The sequence below is a fragment of the Triticum dicoccoides genome, chromosome 6A, assembly GCF_002162155.2.
Source record: "Triticum dicoccoides isolate Atlit2015 ecotype Zavitan chromosome 6A, WEW_v2.0, whole genome shotgun sequence".
Lineage (NCBI taxonomy): Eukaryota > Viridiplantae > Streptophyta > Magnoliopsida > Poales > Poaceae > Triticum > Triticum dicoccoides.
In genome coordinates, this window is record NC_041390.1 from 109,559,194 (window position 1) to 109,579,184 (window position 19,991).

The 19,991-nt window shown below is 48.6% G+C and overlaps 3 protein-coding genes across 3 annotated transcripts in view; 1 reads left to right on the plus strand and 2 right to left on the minus strand.

The window, feature by feature from the left end:
- The window catches only part of LOC119314386, a 34,308-nt gene extending 32,974 nt beyond the window's left edge, over window positions 1-1,334 (plus strand). The window contains exon 3 of the mRNA XM_037589105.1: window positions 853-1,334. Within this exon, the coding sequence (XP_037445002.1) occupies window positions 853-1,094 (242 nt within the window). The 3' untranslated portion in view covers window positions 1,095-1,334. The remainder of the gene's footprint in view (window positions 1-852) is intronic.
- An 814-nt stretch (window positions 1,335-2,148) lies between these two features.
- LOC119315364 (protein IRX15-LIKE-like) lies at window positions 2,149-3,523 on the minus strand. The gene has a single exon (XM_037589995.1). The coding sequence runs from the start codon at window positions 3,329-3,331 to the stop codon at window positions 2,345-2,347; it is 987 nt and encodes a 328-aa protein (XP_037445892.1). The 5' UTR covers window positions 3,332-3,523; the 3' UTR covers window positions 2,149-2,344.
- A 945-nt stretch (window positions 3,524-4,468) lies between these two features.
- Window positions 4,469-8,858, minus strand: LOC119315365. Its single transcript, XM_037589996.1, has 2 exons — window positions 8,514-8,858; window positions 4,469-5,287 (listed from the first exon to the last, which is right to left on the minus strand). The coding sequence occupies exons 1-2, from the start codon at window positions 8,679-8,681 to the stop codon at window positions 4,925-4,927; spliced, it is 531 nt and encodes a 176-aa protein (XP_037445893.1). The 5' UTR covers window positions 8,682-8,858; the 3' UTR covers window positions 4,469-4,924.
- Window positions 8,859-19,991: the final 11,133 nt, after the last annotated feature.

The window sequence follows — 19,991 nt, forward strand, 5'->3', positions numbered from 1 at the left end:
CGCGTGGAACCGCCTGCGTGCATGCGCGCCTCGGGCGCCGTGATTGGCGGCCGACACGCCACACGACGGGTGTGGGATTGCGTGGGGCCGGCGGGCGTGGGGTGGGGCCGGCGCGGCGCCACCGACAACGCGTTGACTGCGAGCGGCCGCTTTAATTTTTTTCCCTCCCGGGCGGGCGGCCGGCCTGTATTCATATACGTATACCTCCGTCTGTTTTTTTTTTGCGGGCGGGCGGGCCGGCCGGGCAATCTTATGCCCATCCTACCCTTTGTTATGAAGGGGTATTGGGCAATCTCAGCCCTCCTTGTGTTTACAGGGGGTCTACCGAAGCGGAAGTGTTTTCTTTTTAGCTGCTAGTCAGGGCTTTACATGCTTTCGATATACTACCTCCGTTTCAGTTTATAAGTCCTACGCGTATACCTAGATTGTCAATTTTATTACCTTAATATAAACTATATAACACAAAAATTATATTGTTTGAAAATAGAACATCTGAAGTTTATATTGGTATATTTTTTATAATATATGACATGTATTAGGTTGGTCAAATTGACGACCTAGAGATACGCGCACGCCCTGTAAACTGAGAGAGAGGTAGTAATCAAATTGGGTATATTTTACAACCATTTAAACCCCACCATCACCTTCCTGCCCTTACCCCTCGCCCTTGAACGCGGTGAAATGCTACAGAATTAAGGAGCTAGTTAATGCACGTGCCCTAAGTTTGCTAACTGTTTGTGTGTAATATATCATGTTTATCAGTACTCCATGCAGTTATGCATACTGATTATCTGAAACACTTTTTATGTCATGACGCTAGTCTCAGATTGGACATGTTTATACTTTTATCAGGTCACTGCGATCTTTGTGAGAGTCTTCATCAAAGGCTTATCCACCCATCTTTTGGAGCATACAATTTCCGCAGTCCCCTTGATGCTACCTCGGGTATAATTGACTTTGATGTTGCGAATCTGCTGGACATCAAATATGCTCGGCACCTTTGGGGTTCGAGGCACATGGACCGTGTTTTTTACCCTTATGATGATTTTCATTCCAGCGCTGAATGGAAGTGGGATTTCATGGTAATTCGGTAGTTCAATTGCAATGCGAAGTTGCTTTTATGTACCTGTAAGCACAAAAAGGCGAGTGCATGGAGACATCTGAAGATGGATGTATGTGTTGAGATCATCATGGAATGCAGGCAAAAAAGTAGGAGCAAAAAGTAGATAGGAGACGCAAGATGTAGAATTGCAGGGCGTGTTGGAGTTGGAGTCTACCAAACCCTGGTGGGTTTAGTTTAAGAAGGGAGAAAATGTATTTGTACTATGCATGTTTTGTAGATAGCCTCGTTAAAACATGTGTGGAGAAACTTTGGAAATACTCGAACAAGATAAAAGGAGTATAATCCTATCTTTTGGCCAGATGTACTTTCTCCCCTTAATTCAGCATTCCATTAAGTATTCTCATTCAAATTTTCGAAGCTTCGATTGTGAACAAGGAGTGACTTGTTCAATAGAGATCTACTAGATTATCACATGACGTTCATGCATTTGCAATGCAAGATCACAGGAGAACTCGGGGATGACATGCTTGATGCTTCATGAGTCAATTTCACATAGCCTATGCGCATATGTGCAACGTATGCTTGATAACATTCCTAGATAATTGCTGGTGTTTGATGGACATCGAACACACATGATGCCCACACGTGGTACTCCATTCTCTTGAGCTATACACATTATGTGTTTAGGATAAAAAGAACACACATTGTAACGATCAACTCAAAGACACAAAAATAGTAGTATTAATTAGAACACAACGAGTCTTCCTCTTTGGCTATGCGCCCGTGGCTTGAGAGCTCGGTAGCACCAAGTTATGTGAGTGTTTCTTGTAACATATTTATGCCTTCTATATAAGAATATGGCACGTTCTTGATATGCTCTTGAAAAAAGAAGTGCGTGAGCGCTAAATATGTCATTCTAAACTTGCTCGTGACGGAGGATTCTTTGGTCTTGTTTGTAATTTTACTTCTTGATCAGTATTTCTTTATGCAAAACTAGCGTTTTGCTCTTTTTTTCTTTCCAATCTCGCTAGTTCGGTATATACACGACTTGTAGTTTGATCCTTTCAATATAAATGAGACATGTATTACCATGCAACAAAAAAAATGATGCCGGAAACCCTCTTAAAAATTACTTGTTCAGTTGTTCACAAGTGTCATTTTGTCTGATCGAGACCACGCCACATTTACAACGGTGCATCAAAATGCCAAAGCGCACACAATAGACCAACCCATCTGATCGAAGTACAAGGAACCAAACTGGAAAGCCGTTTCCCTGACCGACTAGTTCGCCTTCTTCGCGGTCGGTGGCGCCCCGCAGAAGGCCTCCCGGTTGGCGGCGGCGCCGCCGCGCACGACGTAGTGGCCGAGCGACGGCGTGCCGGTCCCCTCCACGCGGTTCTCGTCGCAGAGGAACTCCCCCGCGCACAGGCTCTCCACCTCCCGCTCGTAGTCGTGCACCAGCACGTCCGTGACCGTCCCCTTGGTCCGCGCCATCACCGCCGCCGAGAAGATGGCCGCCATCCTCCCCGGCGAGCCCTCGGCGTACCCGTGCGGCCCGTCGACGAGGATGACGTCCCAGGCGACGTCGTAGAGCTGGTTGGGCAGGTCGCCGATGGCGAGGCGGCAGTCGGAGAAGAGCAGGTTCTGGACGGGGCGGCACTCGGCGCGGCGGGACGCGCGCGCGGCGTCGAGGAGGTCCGGGAGCTCGCGCACGGCGGTGGCGTAGGCGACGTCGTACGCCTCCAGCCCGCCGTGCGCGCCCTCCATGTGGGCAACGTAGAAGGGGTTCTCGTCCAGGAACACCGTCCGCCCCCCGTGGTTCAGCGCGCGCCACAGCGGCGTCTCCGCGCCGAGGCCGAACACCAGCAGGTTGCAGGGCGCGCGCCGCCGCAGCACCGACGCGATCGCGCGCACGTCCTCCTCCGGCATGCTCACCGTCGAGTTCGCCCCCGCCGCCGCCGCGTACCGCACCAGCGCGTCGAACACGTACGCCGGCAGCGCCCCTCCGCCCGCCGAGGCGCCGCCGACGGCGCTGCCCGCGCCGGCGCCGGCCGCGAACGTGACCCGCGGCGACGCCGCCCCGGACGGCGCGCGCGCCGTGGAGAAGACCGTGAGCAGGGACGCGCAGGTGAAGAGCGCGAGGAACGCGACGAGCCAGAAGCGGCGCCAGGAGATGGACGCGGCCGTCGCCGGCGACGCCGCCCCGTTCCCGTACTTGCTCGACGGCTGGCGGACGAGGAGCAGCTTCGTCCCGGACATCGCCTTCATCTCTCCCTACCCGGCCCGCGTAACCAACCAAACCAATGAGCAGAGCAGGCAGCTGGAGTGGCTGGTGCTCGAGTTCTTGTGCCCCTGTGTTTCTCACACCATTTATGCGTGTGATCTTGCGCTCCGGGTGAAGAGCAATGGTGTTAATACAAGAAGGGACGGGGATGGAGAGAATGGCTCACCGTACCAGAATGACATCTCAGCCTTTCAGGGCGTGAGAGTTGGGATGTTGATGGCAGACAAGCCAAGCTAAGCTTAATTAATCAAGCAAAGTAGAATAAGACGAAGTTTATTTCTTTTGGGAAATAAACGAATAAGCGTTTGATCAGTAGTTGGCATGTTTGGCGAGAAAGCAATCTAGGTGAAAATTCACTTCGCTGCAGGTTTGCTTCGGAGTGGCTCAAATTCCGGTAGGTTTGGATGGGCACTCCTTTGATTTGGACGCTGGAACTTTCTCCTTCAGAATATGAACACTCATATCCCCGCCATCCAAAACTTTCAGCGTGGAACGCAGATTGAGCTGCGATCAACCCCGGGCAGGCTACCAAATTTCTTGGGCAATGTCACCTTATGTTTCTTCTTTTTTCCGTGTGGTATATGGAACACATAACGGCAATGTGCCATTAACCCGATGACAGAGGATCATCAGTAATTACCTGAACAGATACAGGAGATGGATCCAGATTTTGGTACTTTGATTGAAGACGGGCAGCTTTCTGGCCATCAGACTCAGATATCAAACGAAAGAAGGTTGCAGATACAACTATCATATTTGGTGAGAAAATTGTTGAACAAGGCTGAACCTCCTTTGACATGGGTGACGCAAAAGGAGACTGGCCACTTGGGATTCAAGCGACTCACAGTCTCACAGATGTGGCATGCAGGAACTAACGTTTGTAGATGGGAGGTGGCTGTCGGTCTATTCCCTCCGTTGCCTTCGAGTGAAGCCTCGGCAAAAGCACTGGCATGAAACACGCACCGACATGTTCAAGACCTAGACTGTTTCGTGGTAACCTGAGCTCATTCAAAATTTCAAACGAAGAACTTGTATATGTTTACTGCTAGCAATAATCTAGCAGGCACATGCATTGGGTAAAAAGAAAGTGAAACAATACTGAAAAGTAATGTAGCAGGTAGTGACAACAGAGTTCCATCTTCTTATAGATCTGCCCATGGATACCAACTCCCGGTGTCCGAATCAGCAGATCATAATTAAAAGGGACAGAACATCAGTTAACTAACTTTCCATAGAGTATACGCCGTCTAATGATGGACGGAAGATTTTCCTCACCAGACTATGAGGATTTCGACAACCTCGAGCAAATAACAGAGGATCATATCAGGATTTACCATACCACCAGCAAAAAGGTGCCATAAGAACACAGCAAGGCACAATGAAGCGTCGATTCCAGTTCATAATGCTCTAGGTTGTCTATGTATTTGCTTCGGTGAACAGGAGATGTATCTCTGGCATCCCTGCAGTAGAGAAGCGGTAACCCGGAAAAGAGAGCAGGTTCTACAAAATATCATGCACATCATGATCACCGTCTGGGGTTAGCACCCATATACAGTAGCAAGGATTTATCACCAGGATCATGCCGCCCCGCACCAGTAGGCCAGGTGCTCATCTTTGCGTGACGTGCTGAAGAGCCCACCACATTTCAAGCAAATGAAGCTGCTGCCATCGTTGAAGGCGTCCAGGATAATCTGCTTCCTTCCACACTCAGCAAGTATGCAGGCCTCATCAGAGTTCAACGCCGTAACAGGGTCAGAACCAGGTGCTAGTGGATTAGGGTTTGATGACTGAGCCTCTGCTATAGCACACTGTGCGAGCAAAGAAGCGAGCTCATCAATGTTGGGAGCAGGCTGCGATCTCTGCCTGTAGAGGTCACGTGCACGGTTCAGAGTCTGGATGAGAGCCTGTTCACCACCTTGAGATCTTATGGCCAAGAGTACCTGCATAATATTCCAGAGTTCAGTTCCTTGGCAGAACTAGGAAATGTGAAATTTATGTAAAGTAAGTCGCAAAGGGATCATCAGAATAATCACAACCAAGTATAGTTGCTTGGGAAATCCGGAATACCAGGAACGATCAACATCTTCAAGGGCATCAGGCCCATCTCTACAGATGCAGGAAAAAAATTCGAAGAGGAATTGCAGTGGCTTCTTCATCGAGCTAAGACAAAGAAATATAGCTCCCTGGCAGTGGGTTGAGCCTTTCGCTAACTCAGTTGCTTGTTGTTGTAACCTTAGTTTTCCTTTTCTGAATTTTTATTTTGTTTTTATCTTCGTACAGCAAAATATAACCCAAAAATATACATACGCACATTAGAAAGACCCTAATATTTTAGTAAAAAATAATTGCCGCCAAGAAACGTTGCCAATTTGGAAGCTTACTATATTTGCATCCCCCACAGAGCTTTTCTTTTAACAGACACACAACATTATTTTCATTGACGTATACAAGTTAAGAAGCAGATTGCAAACCTCATCAAAATTCACTTATTAGTGCTGCACTTAAGGGAAAATTGATCTTATACCACTAAGAAAATTGCCCTTTTCCAAAATACCACTCATTCATGTATCCTTGACAAAAACAATACTAGTTCCGTCCTCCACTACTCAATTGCAATAGATTTCACCATTTTCCCCCTGGCATAACCCTCTTCCACTGTTCCACATCTGCTCCCCACAGCCTTCTTCCCCTTCTTCTCATTCACCGGTCTTTATCCCTTTCTATTTCTGCTATTTCTTACCTCCCCCAGGGCTGCTTCTTCTCCTTCCCACCATTGCTACAACCAAATCGTGTTTGACTAGGGAATAGGAACTGGGCATCGACCAGTTAGCTAGTGGCGTGGAGACGATTGCGCAACCTAGCCCACCGCTCGCGTTTGAGCCTTGGCTCCGCTGGGTATGTGCCAACATTTCTTAACAAAAGACCAGAGGGGCTAGTCCCTATTGGTACTTTATTTTACTAAGGAAAGACTCCGGACAAAGGAATGAAAGAAATAACGCAATAGGAAAGCAGCTGTTAATGCCAATGAGTATCGGTGGTCGGAATCAATTTGCACATGTTGAATTCCAGTCACATATAAGAGTAACAGGAAATGCTAGTGAGTATTGCAGCATTGCTGCAAACGCCATTGTGTAGGATTCACAGCACTCAAGTCCTGACGAAGACTGCACATTCCTCATTTGGATCATCTTAGGAAAGGTCTATTCTACACATAAGACAGGAAATCATATATGTCCAATGCAAACATGGCTTGAACATCCTAATGCTACACAGAATACTAGCATATTTAGTAAGGTTGGGCCAGTACTAAATTAGCACAATGACTGAGCGGTTTCACCAAGGTATCAAATCCTAACTTGTTGACTTCTCATTCGTGCCTTTTGTACCCATATTTTTTGGCTTCACTATAAATGGTTAAAGCGCATCTCCATATGTTAAGCATTGCAATCCACCTTTGCCAGTGTGACCTCACGACAGCTCAATAGTTTAAACAACGCAGATTCACACCTTTTTTTGAAAGGTCAGGTGGGGTGGGGGGCGATTAGCCCACCTGAACTGTTTTTCCATTAAGACATTGAGCCCGGAAATAACGGCCAGGCGGGGGAGAGGTGACCGAGCAACCATAGTTCAAAAAAGCGCTAAGCGTTAATTGCGCGTTTGCCACCTCCTTGCGCTTTTCTGACCAAAGCGCATGCTTATGCGCAGATTAAGCGCGATTATGCACTAGGCGTTTTGCTATCACCTAGAGCCTAGCCGCGCCTTTTTTAACTATGCGGAGCACACAACCCAAACAACAGCAAAACTAGCAGATACAAACTTAACCATCTAATAAAGGCTAGAGGATGAGGAAAATAATCCCTGTTCAAAAGTTCAAGCATGCTTGGCTGAAGTTGTACACCCACTTTGGGTGGAGCGTTGGTGTTCATTCTCGGAAAATATGAATTCGTAAAACCCTTGTTAAGAAACAAACTTTATATAAATACTTAAATGGTAGGTCTCTAAACATCCCCATTTCTCAACTCAATCGAAGAAGGTAATTATTTGGGGTTCCCCATTACTACCAGAAAATGAAAGAAAAGAAGGTAAGGAACTAGCATACCAACTAAGGGGGAACAGAAAGAGCAGAAACAGGACTGTGCAGGCACAATCAAATCATCAGAAAAACACACTGTATGAAACTAAAACCAAGTCTAACAATTACCCTAAGAAAATTACTAAATCTAGCTACACAACTGTGGCAAACTCAAACACTTCGAAAATAATTAATTACCCCCTCCGATCCATAGTAATTGTTGTACTAAATCAGCGACAATTAATATGGATCAGAGGGAGTAGTAAAACTAGCTTCACGACTGCGCGGGAAACTCAAAACTCTTTAAGATTTTTTAATCAAAAACTATTGTAACTGTGTGGGATGAGGAATTCACTCGAATCTACATTGTGGCATGGCAATTGCAATCGGAAATGAAATCTTGACAAGGATTACCAAAACAGATTTGTAAGGCTACAATGCATCTGTGCTACTTCCCCACTTTGCAAGCTCAATCCTTATACGTTTGTAAACACCATCCCTAGAGCTTACTCAGTGTGCTAATGGAAACCCATTAGTAAATAGCAAATTGAAATACTGATAGGTGTGAGATATGTACGAGCCTACGAGCACTCAACATAGTGGAAGCATCTCCCTGTGTGTGCATCACTTCATAAACTTCCTCCCTTTTACCTCTCAAGGAGGGGAAACATGAGAATAACCACTGCTAGCCTAAGGGGGGAATATAGCCGAAAAGAACAGGTGCGCAGGTAGGGGGGCACCACCCAAACACCTAAACATCTTCTGGCACGAATCATACCTAACAAACCCTAAACCTCAAAGCCTAGAACCCTAGGACCTAGAGCGAATCACAACACCTAACCCCTGTTTTGTCGCTCCGCGCGAAATCCCAAGGCGGATTACGCCATGGAGAAGACGATCCAAAGCGAAACTGAAACCAGAGAAAACCCACCGCGTCCGTTCTAATCGCGTGATCAGCCTATGGCGGGTGCGAACCTCGCGGATTTCCCGTTCCGGCACGCACGGCGAGGGTCGAGACGCGACGAAGCGCAGGAAATGGAGGCGGAGCGGAAGAGGGGATGTGAGGGCAGAGAGAGTGAGGCGAGGGTTCTCACCGCCTGCAGCGCGAGGGACGGCTGGCCCTCCTGGAGCAGCCCGCGGGCGCGGGACAGCATGCTCCACCCATCTCCGGCCGCCGCTGCCTGCGGCGGCGGCGGAGGCTGCTGGGGCTGGGGCTGGAGCGGATGCTCCGCGGGCTCCATCTCGACGTCGGACGGGTCCATCGGCGGCGCCTCCCGATCGACTGCGTGCTCTCGTACGTGCTCCGCCGCCGCGAGGTGCACGGCGTCGCGGGGTGGTGCCTGGTAACTGCGGGCGACGGCTGCTCTGCGGCTGCGGTGCCACGCCTCCAGATGCTTCCAGGTGGTGCGTGCCTCCTCGGGCAGTCGGGGGCGGCCTGGTATTCGGTTTCTAAAAGAATAGACGCACGAGAAGGAAATCCTTCGAAATTTTACGGGTTGGTCCCCAATTTTCCCCTGTATTTATTTAGCTGTTTTATCCTTTTATTTTGGGGAGGTCCTTTTGAAAGATCTGCCGCCTCGCGAGTCACTGAATTTTATATAAGACGACCGTCAAATTTAGCTGCCAGCTTTGTAACATGGATGATATTGGGCTTGAACGTTTGCAATTGCAACCCAGTTCATATTGCAGAACTTTTGCAACAGCGGTATCATTATAAATTTTTTTCGCAACAAAGATCTCGTTGTAGATTTTTTTTCCAACAGAGCTAATGTTGCAGTTTTTTGTCTTCATCTTTACATAGGCGTTATGTAAGAGAGTTTTGCAACATCAACAATGTAGCAACAGTGAGGATGTTGCAAGAAAAAAATCACCGTTGGATATTCGCAGTGATCTCCTGTCAAACAGTGATGAGGGAGTAGTGACGCCGCCCGTCCCCGCCATGGCACCGCCGCCAGCGAGCGCCGCAGCTCTGCCATGTCGCCTCGCCTCCTCTCCAGCGCGGTGGGCCCATTGTGTGCAGTCGACGTGCGTGGTGGAAGCGGATGGCAAAGGCGGCCATCGTACTCGACCCCAGCTGCAACCTCGCTGCCATCCTCCTCTCCGGTGAGGTGGGCCGTTGCCGGCGACACGCATCTCTCGCTCGGTGTTGCGGGGATGAGGAAGCTACCGCTTCGCCTTCGTCTTCTGGGGTCTGCAACAGACCAATTATTGCGGTGGTAAAATTGCAATAATGGGCTAGTTGCAAAACTAGTGGTGGTGGCCCATGAAGCATGTGACGTGCAGGGAAGGTGGCAGACACGAGAGCTGCGATCCGTCGCGTGATTGCAAGCGCTTTCCTTATTTTGCCGGACAGAGTACTACCTCTAGGATTATTAGTCTCCGTCGTATTTTGGGTCAAAGGTTGACCACACATTTGACTAGAAAAATGTCAAGGCATGTCACAAAAAATTATGTTGCTGGATTCGTATTTGAATGTAGTTTTCAAGGATATTATATTTGTTGCATACAACATATATTTTATTAGTTAAAATAATGGTCAAAATATGACTCGAAATAGATTTAAAATGAATTAAGTTGAATTTCCAGAAAACCTATGGAGAGGCCATGACGGTGGCGTATTTCCAGAATATGTTTTCACTTGAAAATGATTCGGGCATCGGGCGAGAGGCTGCCGGGTGGGGTCGAGCTGCAGGTTTATAAGAGGAAGAGAGAGAAGCAGAGAGGCAATGGCTTATCGATGGTCGCCCGCCGACGAGGAGGCCGAGCGGTGAGACGACGGAGATGGACCAGGCGCTCGACGGCGAGCATGCCCGTACTCGCAGCCCATCGAATGCTGGTCGGACGGCGTCGGCAGCGTCCTCTTCGACGATGTCGACGTATAAATGTATTGCCTAGTCTCTTTCATCAAATCAGTCTTTTGGTTGCATTAGCTACAACATGCACTTGTACATGGTATCAGAGCCAAGAGGTCTTCAGTTAAAAACTAGGTTGGCTCAATGAAATTGCAGCACACTTTTGATCCATGTTTAGGCCCGAGGGAGCCACACGTGAGGGGGAGTGTTGACATATAAATGTATTGTCTAGTCTCTTCCGTTAGATCAGTCTTTTGGTTGGATTGGCTAGAGCATGCACTTCTATAGGCGGTGGTGGCCCTCGGCGGTCATCAGACTCACCCGTCCAGGCATGAATTCGGAGCTTGGAGGACGACATCGACACCGGGAGAGAAAGGGGAGCTCGGGGTATCCTTGGCTTATCCGGATGTGCACCAGAGCAAGCTGGCCATGGCAGAGGCCGAGTGGTGGAGCTCATGCCGGAGAGGAGGAAGGAGGGCTTCTCTGGCTGGGTTGAGTGGCTCTGGGGTCGATTGAGTGAGGGGGAGGATGATTGGTGAGGAGAGGCGGGCTCGAGAGGGGCTTAAATATTCAGGGGAAGATGCCTGGGGTCATGAGCCACCATGGAGATCTTGCCGAAGCTCTGGTGAGGTTGGGTACGCGTGGGCGCACGGGAGGGCTTGGGTGGTGGTGAGAGAGGTTAGTGAGATGCCAACGACGTAGGCGAGGCGTAGGAGGGCAGACGCGGGGAGGACAAGGGTTGTCGGCTACTCGGGCCACACTGTTCCTCCGTGATCGTGGGCGGCTCAGGTCTGACAAGTGCGTTGTAGGAGGGAAGAAAGGTCCAGAGGGCTAGGTGGACGAAGGATAAGGGTGGTCGGCACCAGGGACACGCGGGGGCGGATGAGGAGAGTGAGCCCGAGGGGAAACGACGTGCAGAGCGCGGCCAACGGTATGCCAGCCGCGCGGTCACCGCGGTGCATGTCACTCCAAGGGCATGTAGGCTTGTCAAAAGATGTCTGGCATGAAGACCCTACATACTGGAGCTCCACTATGGTCATGTATCGACCAAAGTAGCTTTGTGTTGATCAGTAGCATCATCAACAGTTTCTGGTCAGAAACTTGGACTAGATGATGTGGTCAAATGGATAATTGAATGGTCTGGAAAGGTTGTCACAGAGTCATGAGGTAGGAAGCAATATGGGCTGGAGAAATTTGAGATAATTACGACAAGTTTTGGAGGTAGTTGCTTCACAACTCACAAACTATGCCAAAAACTAGGTTTTGAAGCTGCACTCACATGGAGTATTGGGTTGAGCTGAAATTTGGTGTAGGATGATGATTTAGGCATAGTGAGGCACTGATACAATTTCATGGCTTTTGGAAATACCTAGATGGTAGTTCCTTCACAGAGGTCCTCTCAAGACAGAATCTTGAGAGAATTATTGCGAAATATTGGCTAGATGAATTGATCTCAAATTTTGTGGATGGAAGTCATATAGTGGGATCATGATCTTGAAAAAAATTAAGAAATTGTGAAGCAATATAAAATATAATTGCTTCACAAACTGAAAATGTGACCAGAAGCAATAATTGGATGGTGTGCTCACCATGAACATGTAAGTTTGAATATTTTTACATGTGCAAGGTCTAGGTGAGTTAAGGTATTTATAAGAATTTATTGGGAATTTTTGGAAAGACAGAAATATAGAATGCCTCACAAACTAGGGCAAATAGGGTTATTCCTTTAATAGAAAAATGAATATTTCCAAGAAATAAAGATTAGGGTTGGGCTAGTATGGAAATGATATGGTCTTGGGAAAGATTTGAGAGTGATAAACCAGTTGGGAGAAGAAAAGGAGATGGTCTTCTCAGGTTTCAAGTCCACAGAGCCAGTCCAAAAGAAAAGAAAAGGGCCAAAAATTGGGGTGTCACATCTCCTCTGCTTGCTCCTTGTCCACGACCCGCTTCTCCTCCTCCTCCTCCCCTGAGAGATGCACCTAGTCCGTCCACAGGGGAAGCAACATGGCAACGGGAAACGAAGTGGAGGATGTGGGTGGCGGTGAGAAAAATGAAGGTTATGGACAGGATGTGTATGGCAACCGGAAAGTGGAGTATTGAAACACGGCGACAATGATTTTATAGTCGTGGGCAGTGAAAAAACATGGCAGGAATGACCGTGGGCACTTGAGATGCAGCGACATGGGTGTTTAGCCGTATGCGCCATTAACAGAGGAGTGCCATACAGACGACATGCACCATTGGCAGAGGAGTGCTATACAGACGACAATGTTTGGCCATTTTTGGATGATGCTATGGATCTAACACCATGCATGGCTAGGAGCAAGTGTGACACGGCCGCAGGATAAGATCCGCCGAACCGGGTAGTCTTAACCGCAGTGTGCTAGTGGAAAGTCCAAAAGACTGTTCCCGTCCCTGTCAGGCAGCGCTTCCCATTATAAACCACCCAAAACACCACTCAGGTAGCAAGGTGAGACTAAACCTGTCCATAATGGGAGTATCATAGGTAGTATCATGCATGCCAACTAAGCACTTTTGATAAGGTGGCATAAAATTAAATGAAGAAAAAGATGATTGAGTATCATATCATGATACCGTATCATATTAAATGATGTGCTACTTTGTGTCATGCATGGTAATAAATATAGCCCTCTATGATACCAACATATGATACTCCCTCCGGTCCTTTTTAGTTCGCATATAAGATTTTTCTGAAGTAAAGCCTCGTAAAGTTTGACCAACTTTATAGAAAAAATACCAACATTCACAATGTGAAATCAATACCAGTTTACCCATCATGACTTAAAGTTTCATATTGTATAACTTTAGCATGGTAGGTGTTAATATTTTTTCATATAAATATGGTCAAACTTTGAGTAGTTGGACTTCAGACAATTCTTATATGCAGAGTAAAAAGGACCGGAGAAAGTACTATGCATTACGGATATATTATCACACTAGTATCATATGCATGATACTAGTATATGATACACCCCCATTACAACCAACCTAAACAGCAGCCCAGGCCGCGGTGAAAAATCACAAAACTAGCCCTTTGGCCAAAGTTCAGCACAAAATGGTCTTATTTTGAAAATATTTCATAAAATGGCCCTAACCGCATGACGCCCGCACCCGGGGCGCCATGCTAGATAACATAACGCCTTGGTCAACGACACCATGCGCATCGGCACTGACTGCCACGTCGGCTTGGCCTTGGGCCCATGACGCCTCGGCCCAGGGCGCTGTGGGTTGTACCACGACGCCCCGCCCCGGGGCGCCATACCCCTTCACTACATCGCCGCCCGAGCCCCTCTGCTCTCTGTTCTTTCTTTCTCTCCTCTCTCTGTTCTTTCCCCACTCCATGGTGCCCCTCAAATCGCCCCTCCCTATCCCCACTCAAGAGCTGCGGATCTGAGCCGAAGATCGGTGGATCCGGTTGCCCTTTGAATCCTCAAGGTATTCTCCTCCCTTTCCCCTCTTTCTATTGGTTGAAATCTCTCCATTTGATTGATTTGGATGAAACCCTACTTCATCCTTTTGTTGAAATGAATAGTGGATTTTGGTGTGATAATGTAGGGATTAGTGTGATTTAGGATATGTATGGCTTACAATATGTATGATATAGGATTATTATGAAAGTGCTATGAATTTGGTTAGGATATGTATGCACATATATATGGTGTATGGAAGGATTAGTGCAAATACTGTTGGAAATATGCCCTAGAGGCAATAATAAAAGCATTATTATTATATTTCCTTGTTCATGATAATTGTCTTTATTCATGCTATAATTGTGTTATCCGGAAATCGTAATACATGTGTGAATAATAGACACCAACATGTCCCTAGTAAGCCTCTAGTTGACTAGCTCGTTGATCAACAGATAGTCATGGTTTCCTGACTATGGACATTGGATGTCATTGATAACGGGATCACATCATTAGGAGAATGATGTGATGGACAAGACCCAATCCTAAACATAGCATAAGATCGTATAGTTCGTTTGCTAGAGTTTTCCAATGTCAAGTATCTTTTCCTTAGACCATGAGATCGTGTAACTCCGGATACCGTAGGAGTGCTTTGGGTGTACCAAACGTCACAACGTAACTGGGTGACTATAAAGGTATACTACGGGTATCTCCGAAAGTGTCTGTTGGGTTGACACGGATCAAGACTGGGATTTGTCACTCCATATGACGGAGAGGTATCACTGGGCCCACTCGGTAAATGCATCATCATAATGAGCTCAAAGTGACCAAGTGTCTGGTCACGGGATCATGCATTACGGTACGAGTAAAGTGACTTGCCGGTAACGAGATTGAACGAGGTATTGGGATACCGACGATCGAATCTCGGGCAAGTAACATACCGATTGACGAAGGGAATTGTATACGGGATTGATTGAATCCTCGACATCGTGGTTCATCCGATGAGATCATCGAGGAGCATGTGGGAGCCAACATGGGTATCCAGATCCGCTGTTGGTTATTGACCGGAGAGCGATCTCGGTCATGTCTACATGTCTCCCGAACCCGTAGGGTCTACACACTTAAGGTTCGGTGGCGCTAGGGTTGTAGGGATATGTATATGCAGTAACCCGAATGTTGTTCGGAGTCCCAGATGAGATCCCGGACGTCACGAGGAGTTCCGGAATGGTCCGTAGGTAAAGAATTATATATAGGAAGTGCTATTTCGGACATCGGGACAAGTTTTGGGGTCACCGGTATTGTACCGGGACCACCGGAAGGGTCCCGGGGGTCCACCGGGTGGGGCCACCTGCCCCGGGGGGCCACATGGGCTGTAGGGGGTGCGCCTTGGCCTATATGGGCCAAGGGCACCAGCCCCTAGAGGCCCAGGCGCCTAGGGTTTCAAGAAGGGAAGAGTCCCAAAGGGGGAAGGCACCTCCTAGGTGCCTTGGGGAGGAGGGATTCCTCCCCTTGGCCGCACCCCCCTAGGAGATTGGATCTCCTAGGGCCGGCGCCCCCCCTTGGCCCTCCTATATATAGTGGGGAGATGGAGGACTTCTCACCCCACGCCTTTGGTGCCTCCCTCTCCCTCTCCAACACATCCTCCTCCTCCAATGTGCTTGGCAAAGCCCTGCCGGAGTACTGCAGCTCCACCACCACCACGCCGTCGTGCTGCTGCTGGAGCTATCTTCCTCAACCTCTCCTTTCTCCTTGCTGGATCAAGAAGAAGGAGACGTCACGCTGACCGTACGTGTGTTGAACGCGGAGGTGCCGTCCGTTCGGCGCTAGGATCTCCGGTGATTTGGATCACGTCGAGTACGCCTTCCTCATCCCCGTTCTTTGAACGCTTCCGCGCGTGATCTACAAAGGTATGTAGATGCAATCCAATCACTCGTTGCTAGATGAACTCCTAGATGGATCTCGGTGAAACCGTAGGAAAATTTTTGTTTTCTGCAACGTTCCCCAACAAATACATGGTGTATTATGTTGTAGAAAATTATATGCACATATATGGTGTATGGAAGAAGAATCAGTGTAGAAATTTTGCACATGTATGTATGTTTTTGCACTAGTGCAGATATTTGTAAATGAGAACGGGGCTTACCATATACATTTTTAATTTGCAGGATGGCTTCTCTTATCCATCCATCGTATGATCAATTGCATCATGCACGGTTCATGGCAGATGAAGGAAGGGTTTTTGATCAGCTTTACCTGAGGTCCGGTTCGGTTCATGACAAGATGAAGTATGACGAGCGATACACGGAGTATATCCGGATGACCGGGCTTCTCCCTTTCATCTCACTCGTGTCTTGTTCGATGCCGAAGATGAACCCTTGTGCGATCACGGCACTCGTTGACCGATGGCACCCTGAGACACATACTTTTCACTTCTATGCCGGGGAGATGACTGTCACTTTGCAGGATGTTTCTCTGACCACTGGACTTCCCATCAAAGGAGAGCCTATTTGTTTTAGCACAGATTATGATGGATGGCGTGAGATTATGGTTGGACGCATTGGGAGGGAGCCAGGGGTACAGGGGAAGTCCGCCGGTGCAAGTTATCATTGGATTGCTGAACACTTTGGGGAACGCATGGCTAATGCGGACGATGAAACAGTGCAGCAGTATACCAGGGCATACTTGTGGAATGTAGTCAGCCGGACTCTTTTCTCTGACGACACTGGCGTGAATGCTTCCTTTATGTGGCCTAAGTTGTTTGCTGGGTGGGAGCATGGACTCAATTGGGGTACGACGGCGTTGGCTTATTTGTATCGCCAGGTAAGTAGTTTTGCTTATAATATTGTGTTCACCATGTAGAAATTTTCTCTAGTTTGTAATGACATATTTCTTGTTTGTGTGTAGCTGGACAAGGCGTGCCGTAGGGGCACGAATCCAAGAAACGTTGTAGAGTCAAAGGAAGCCAACATCGGTGGTCCGATGCTTCTATTATCGATCTGGAATTGGGAGCTGTCGGTGTCAAAACCGGCGGATCTCGGGTAGGGGGTCTCGAACTATGCGTCTAAGGCGGATGGTAACAGGAGGCAGGGGACACGATGTTTTACCCAGGTTCGGGCCCTCTTGATGGAGGTAAAACCCTACGTCCTGCTTGATTGTTCTTGATAATATGAGTAGTACAAGAGTTGATCTACCACGAGATCGGAGAGGCTAAACCCTAGAAGCTAGCCTATGGTATGATTGTATGTTGTCCTACGGACTAAAACCCTCCGGTTTATATAGACACCGGAGGGGGCTAGGGTTACACAAGGTCGGTTACAAAGGAGGAGATATACATATCTGTATTGCCTAGCTTGCCTTCCACACCAAGTAGAGTCCCATCCGGACACGGGACGAAGTCTTCAATCTTGTATCTTCATAGTCCAATAGTCCGGCCAAAGGATATAATCCGACTGTCCAGATACCCCCTAATCCAGGACTCCCTCAGTAGCCCCCGAACCAGGCTTCAATGACGACGAGTCCGACGCGCAGTATTGTCTTTGGCATTGCAAGGCGGGTTCTTCTCCAAATTCCGAATGTTTGTTAAGTAGTGTCCGGCCCCATAAATGTTGGACCTCTTGGCTTCTGCGCCCAATAAGGGTTATCTTCCACGTGTCGAATGAATACGAGGAGCCAGGGCGTTTTTACATTCGCCCCCCTAGCCAGATAAATAAATTGTCTATTAAAGGGATGGGGATTCTTAGATCCAATCCATATCATCCTCCCCCAGCGAGAATCCGTCGGAGCGCGCTTCAGAAAAATCCACTCCAGCATGGCTGACCTCCGCAGCTCCTCCTCCCGCCCCCGTAGCCCTAAGACCGATGATTGGGAGAGGTGTTCTATCCCACATAGTCGATTAGTCAAACTGTAGACTAAGCGATTTCTCCCTCGAGCGTATATGGTTCCCGTCCAAGCCGGGCTCGCCACCTACAATGGCGGGGAGCAAGCAGAGAGCTTCCCCAGCCCCTCTACGGGGGAGCGGGTATGCCTTGTTCCTTACTTATTAAGGGGACTTGGATTTCCAATTCATCTGTTCCTCCGCGGGCTCCTGGAGTTTTACGGCCTCCAACTGCATAATTTCACCCCTGCTTCCATATTACACATCGCCGGCTATGTTGCCCTCTGCGAGTTATTCCTGGGCTGCGAGGCTCATTTCAAGCTGTGGAAAAGGTTATTTTGCCTTGTCCCCCGCACACAAGAGGGGTCACTTTATCAAGTGGGCGGAGCCGAAATATGGCGCATTGCCGAAACCGGATACCTGTCCGGTACTTCGAAGAAGACGTCCGAGGACTGGCCTTCGGAGTGGTTTTATATGGAGGGCGTCCCCCTTCGAGACCCTATTCGGCAGGGTCTTCCTGAGTTCAACAACGCTCCTCTGAAGAAACGCCGAAGCTGGCGCCCACGGAGCCCCCAGGAGGAAGACAACGGAGAAGTCCTTTACCTGATGAACCGGATTAAAGCGCTGGCTCAATCAGGATTGACAATAATCGAGGTTATGTCAATATGCATAATGCGGGGAGTGCAGCCACTTCAATATCGAGGGCACCCCCTGTGGTGTTTTAACGGGGAAGACGATGCCACCCGTTGCGGACGCAAGGGTCCGGACAATGCTGCTGCTTTAGCAAAAATCCTGTCCGAGCTGTTCAAGGGAGAGGAAGAGGAGTTTATCCGCATCAAACCACGGGATGGATTCTCCATGTACAACCCTCCAAGCTGGGTGAGTTATATCTCCTTACTCCCATTCTTCCCGCATTCTTAGTTGCAGGTACTCACCTTGCCATTTTACGGCAGGAACTGCGAAAAGCCATAAGGGAGGTCAACAATCCATCCCCACAACCAGAGGACCCCGACCGGGCCCTCAGTCACGGACTCGAAGAAGATCTAGACATATTCATGGAGCTGATAGACCGGCAGTTCTATCAATTGAGCTATGATGACGCCATGGTGGCCATTACGACCGACTATCCCAGACTGCTCCCTGCGTCGCTCGTAAGAAAAACCAAAATCCCAACTCCAAAAACTAGGATCCCCTTTTAGAGACTTCACCTACCATATACATATGGTGTTTTACAGGGAAGGCATTCGGGACGCCGTGCCGAACCCGCGGCAACTCGCCAACAAGAGGCGCCGAGGCCGGGTAGGCCGAAAAGGAAGGCGGTCAGGACGGAGACGCCGGTGCAGAGGTATGACAAAAACCCCGCTCTGTGGTTGTCATCTCTCTCAAAATGTAATGACGTCCATGTTTCTTTAACAAAGAAAACACTCGTCGGAATATGTCCGGTGAGGCTGCCGATCATGCTTCCACCAGTCGGGCTCCAGGACCGGACATAGAGGCGGAAGCCGACATGGGGCGGAGGCCGGATACTCCCCCTATAGAGGATGCGGATAGACTATCCGCTACAAATTCAGAAGTGGAGAGCACCATGAATCATAGGCGTCGTCGGGCCGTACTCCGTGACGCTTGCTTCTCACCAGAGGCATTTGATGCCTTCAATTCTGGAGACGCGTACCTCCGTGCTTCTCAAAATGGTCTAGCCAGAGCCACATACCAATATGTAAGGGATGTACGGGTAAGCAAATCTGACGATTATATGTATCAGTAGCCCTTGAGACTTGAAACAGTTAGCAGAACTGATTTAAGGATCATCTATTGTGTAGGTTCTTACTAGGGGTGGGCATAAAAACTGACAAACCGAAAACCGAACCGATGCCAAAACCTAATAAACCGAATTTTCGTTTTTTTACTGTCACAGAAAAATTTGGTTTTTATGTCCACTAACCGAACAAAATTCGGTAGGTTCGGTTTTCATCTCGATTAACCGAACAAAAACCGAACAGACGTGGCTGATTGTACGCGCGCAGCGTCGTCTCCCGGGAGTCACACGACCAGCCTCCCACAATCGCCCACCTGACGTGCACGCATCTCACATAAAGTGGGCCTGCCTGACCAAAGTGCCAACAAGGATAAGGCCCAGCTCACGTGGGCTTTTTTTGGTGAACGGTGTGCATGCGCGTATGAGTATGCGAATAGTTGACCAGGCCATTCGCTCCTTTAGTCCCACCTCGCCCAACCGAGGAGATTAGCCAGATTTTTTGCCTATATAAGAGGGTGCAGCTAGTGCAATCGGAGCATGGATACTTGAGGCGTGGTCATTCGGCATAAAACCGAAAACCGCACCGAAATTTCGGTTAACTGAATTTTCGGTTAGCTAATCTCAGCTAGCATTTTCGGTTCCTAGTTTGTCTAACCGAATTT

Bases quoted from the DNA above. Each gene is read 5' to 3' on its own strand.
- LOC119315364 (XM_037589995.1), bottom strand. From the start codon at position 3,331: ATGAAGGCGATGTCCGGGACGAAGCTGCTCCTCGTCCGCCAGCCGTCG.
- LOC119315365 (XM_037589996.1), bottom strand. From the start codon at position 8,681: ATGGACCCGTCCGACGTCGAGATGGAGCCCGCGGAGCATCCGCTCCAG. The intron at 5,288-8,513 runs GTGAGAACCCTC...AATATTATGCAG, and splicing joins CGTCCCTCGCGCTGCAGGCG to GTACTCTTGGCCATAAGATC.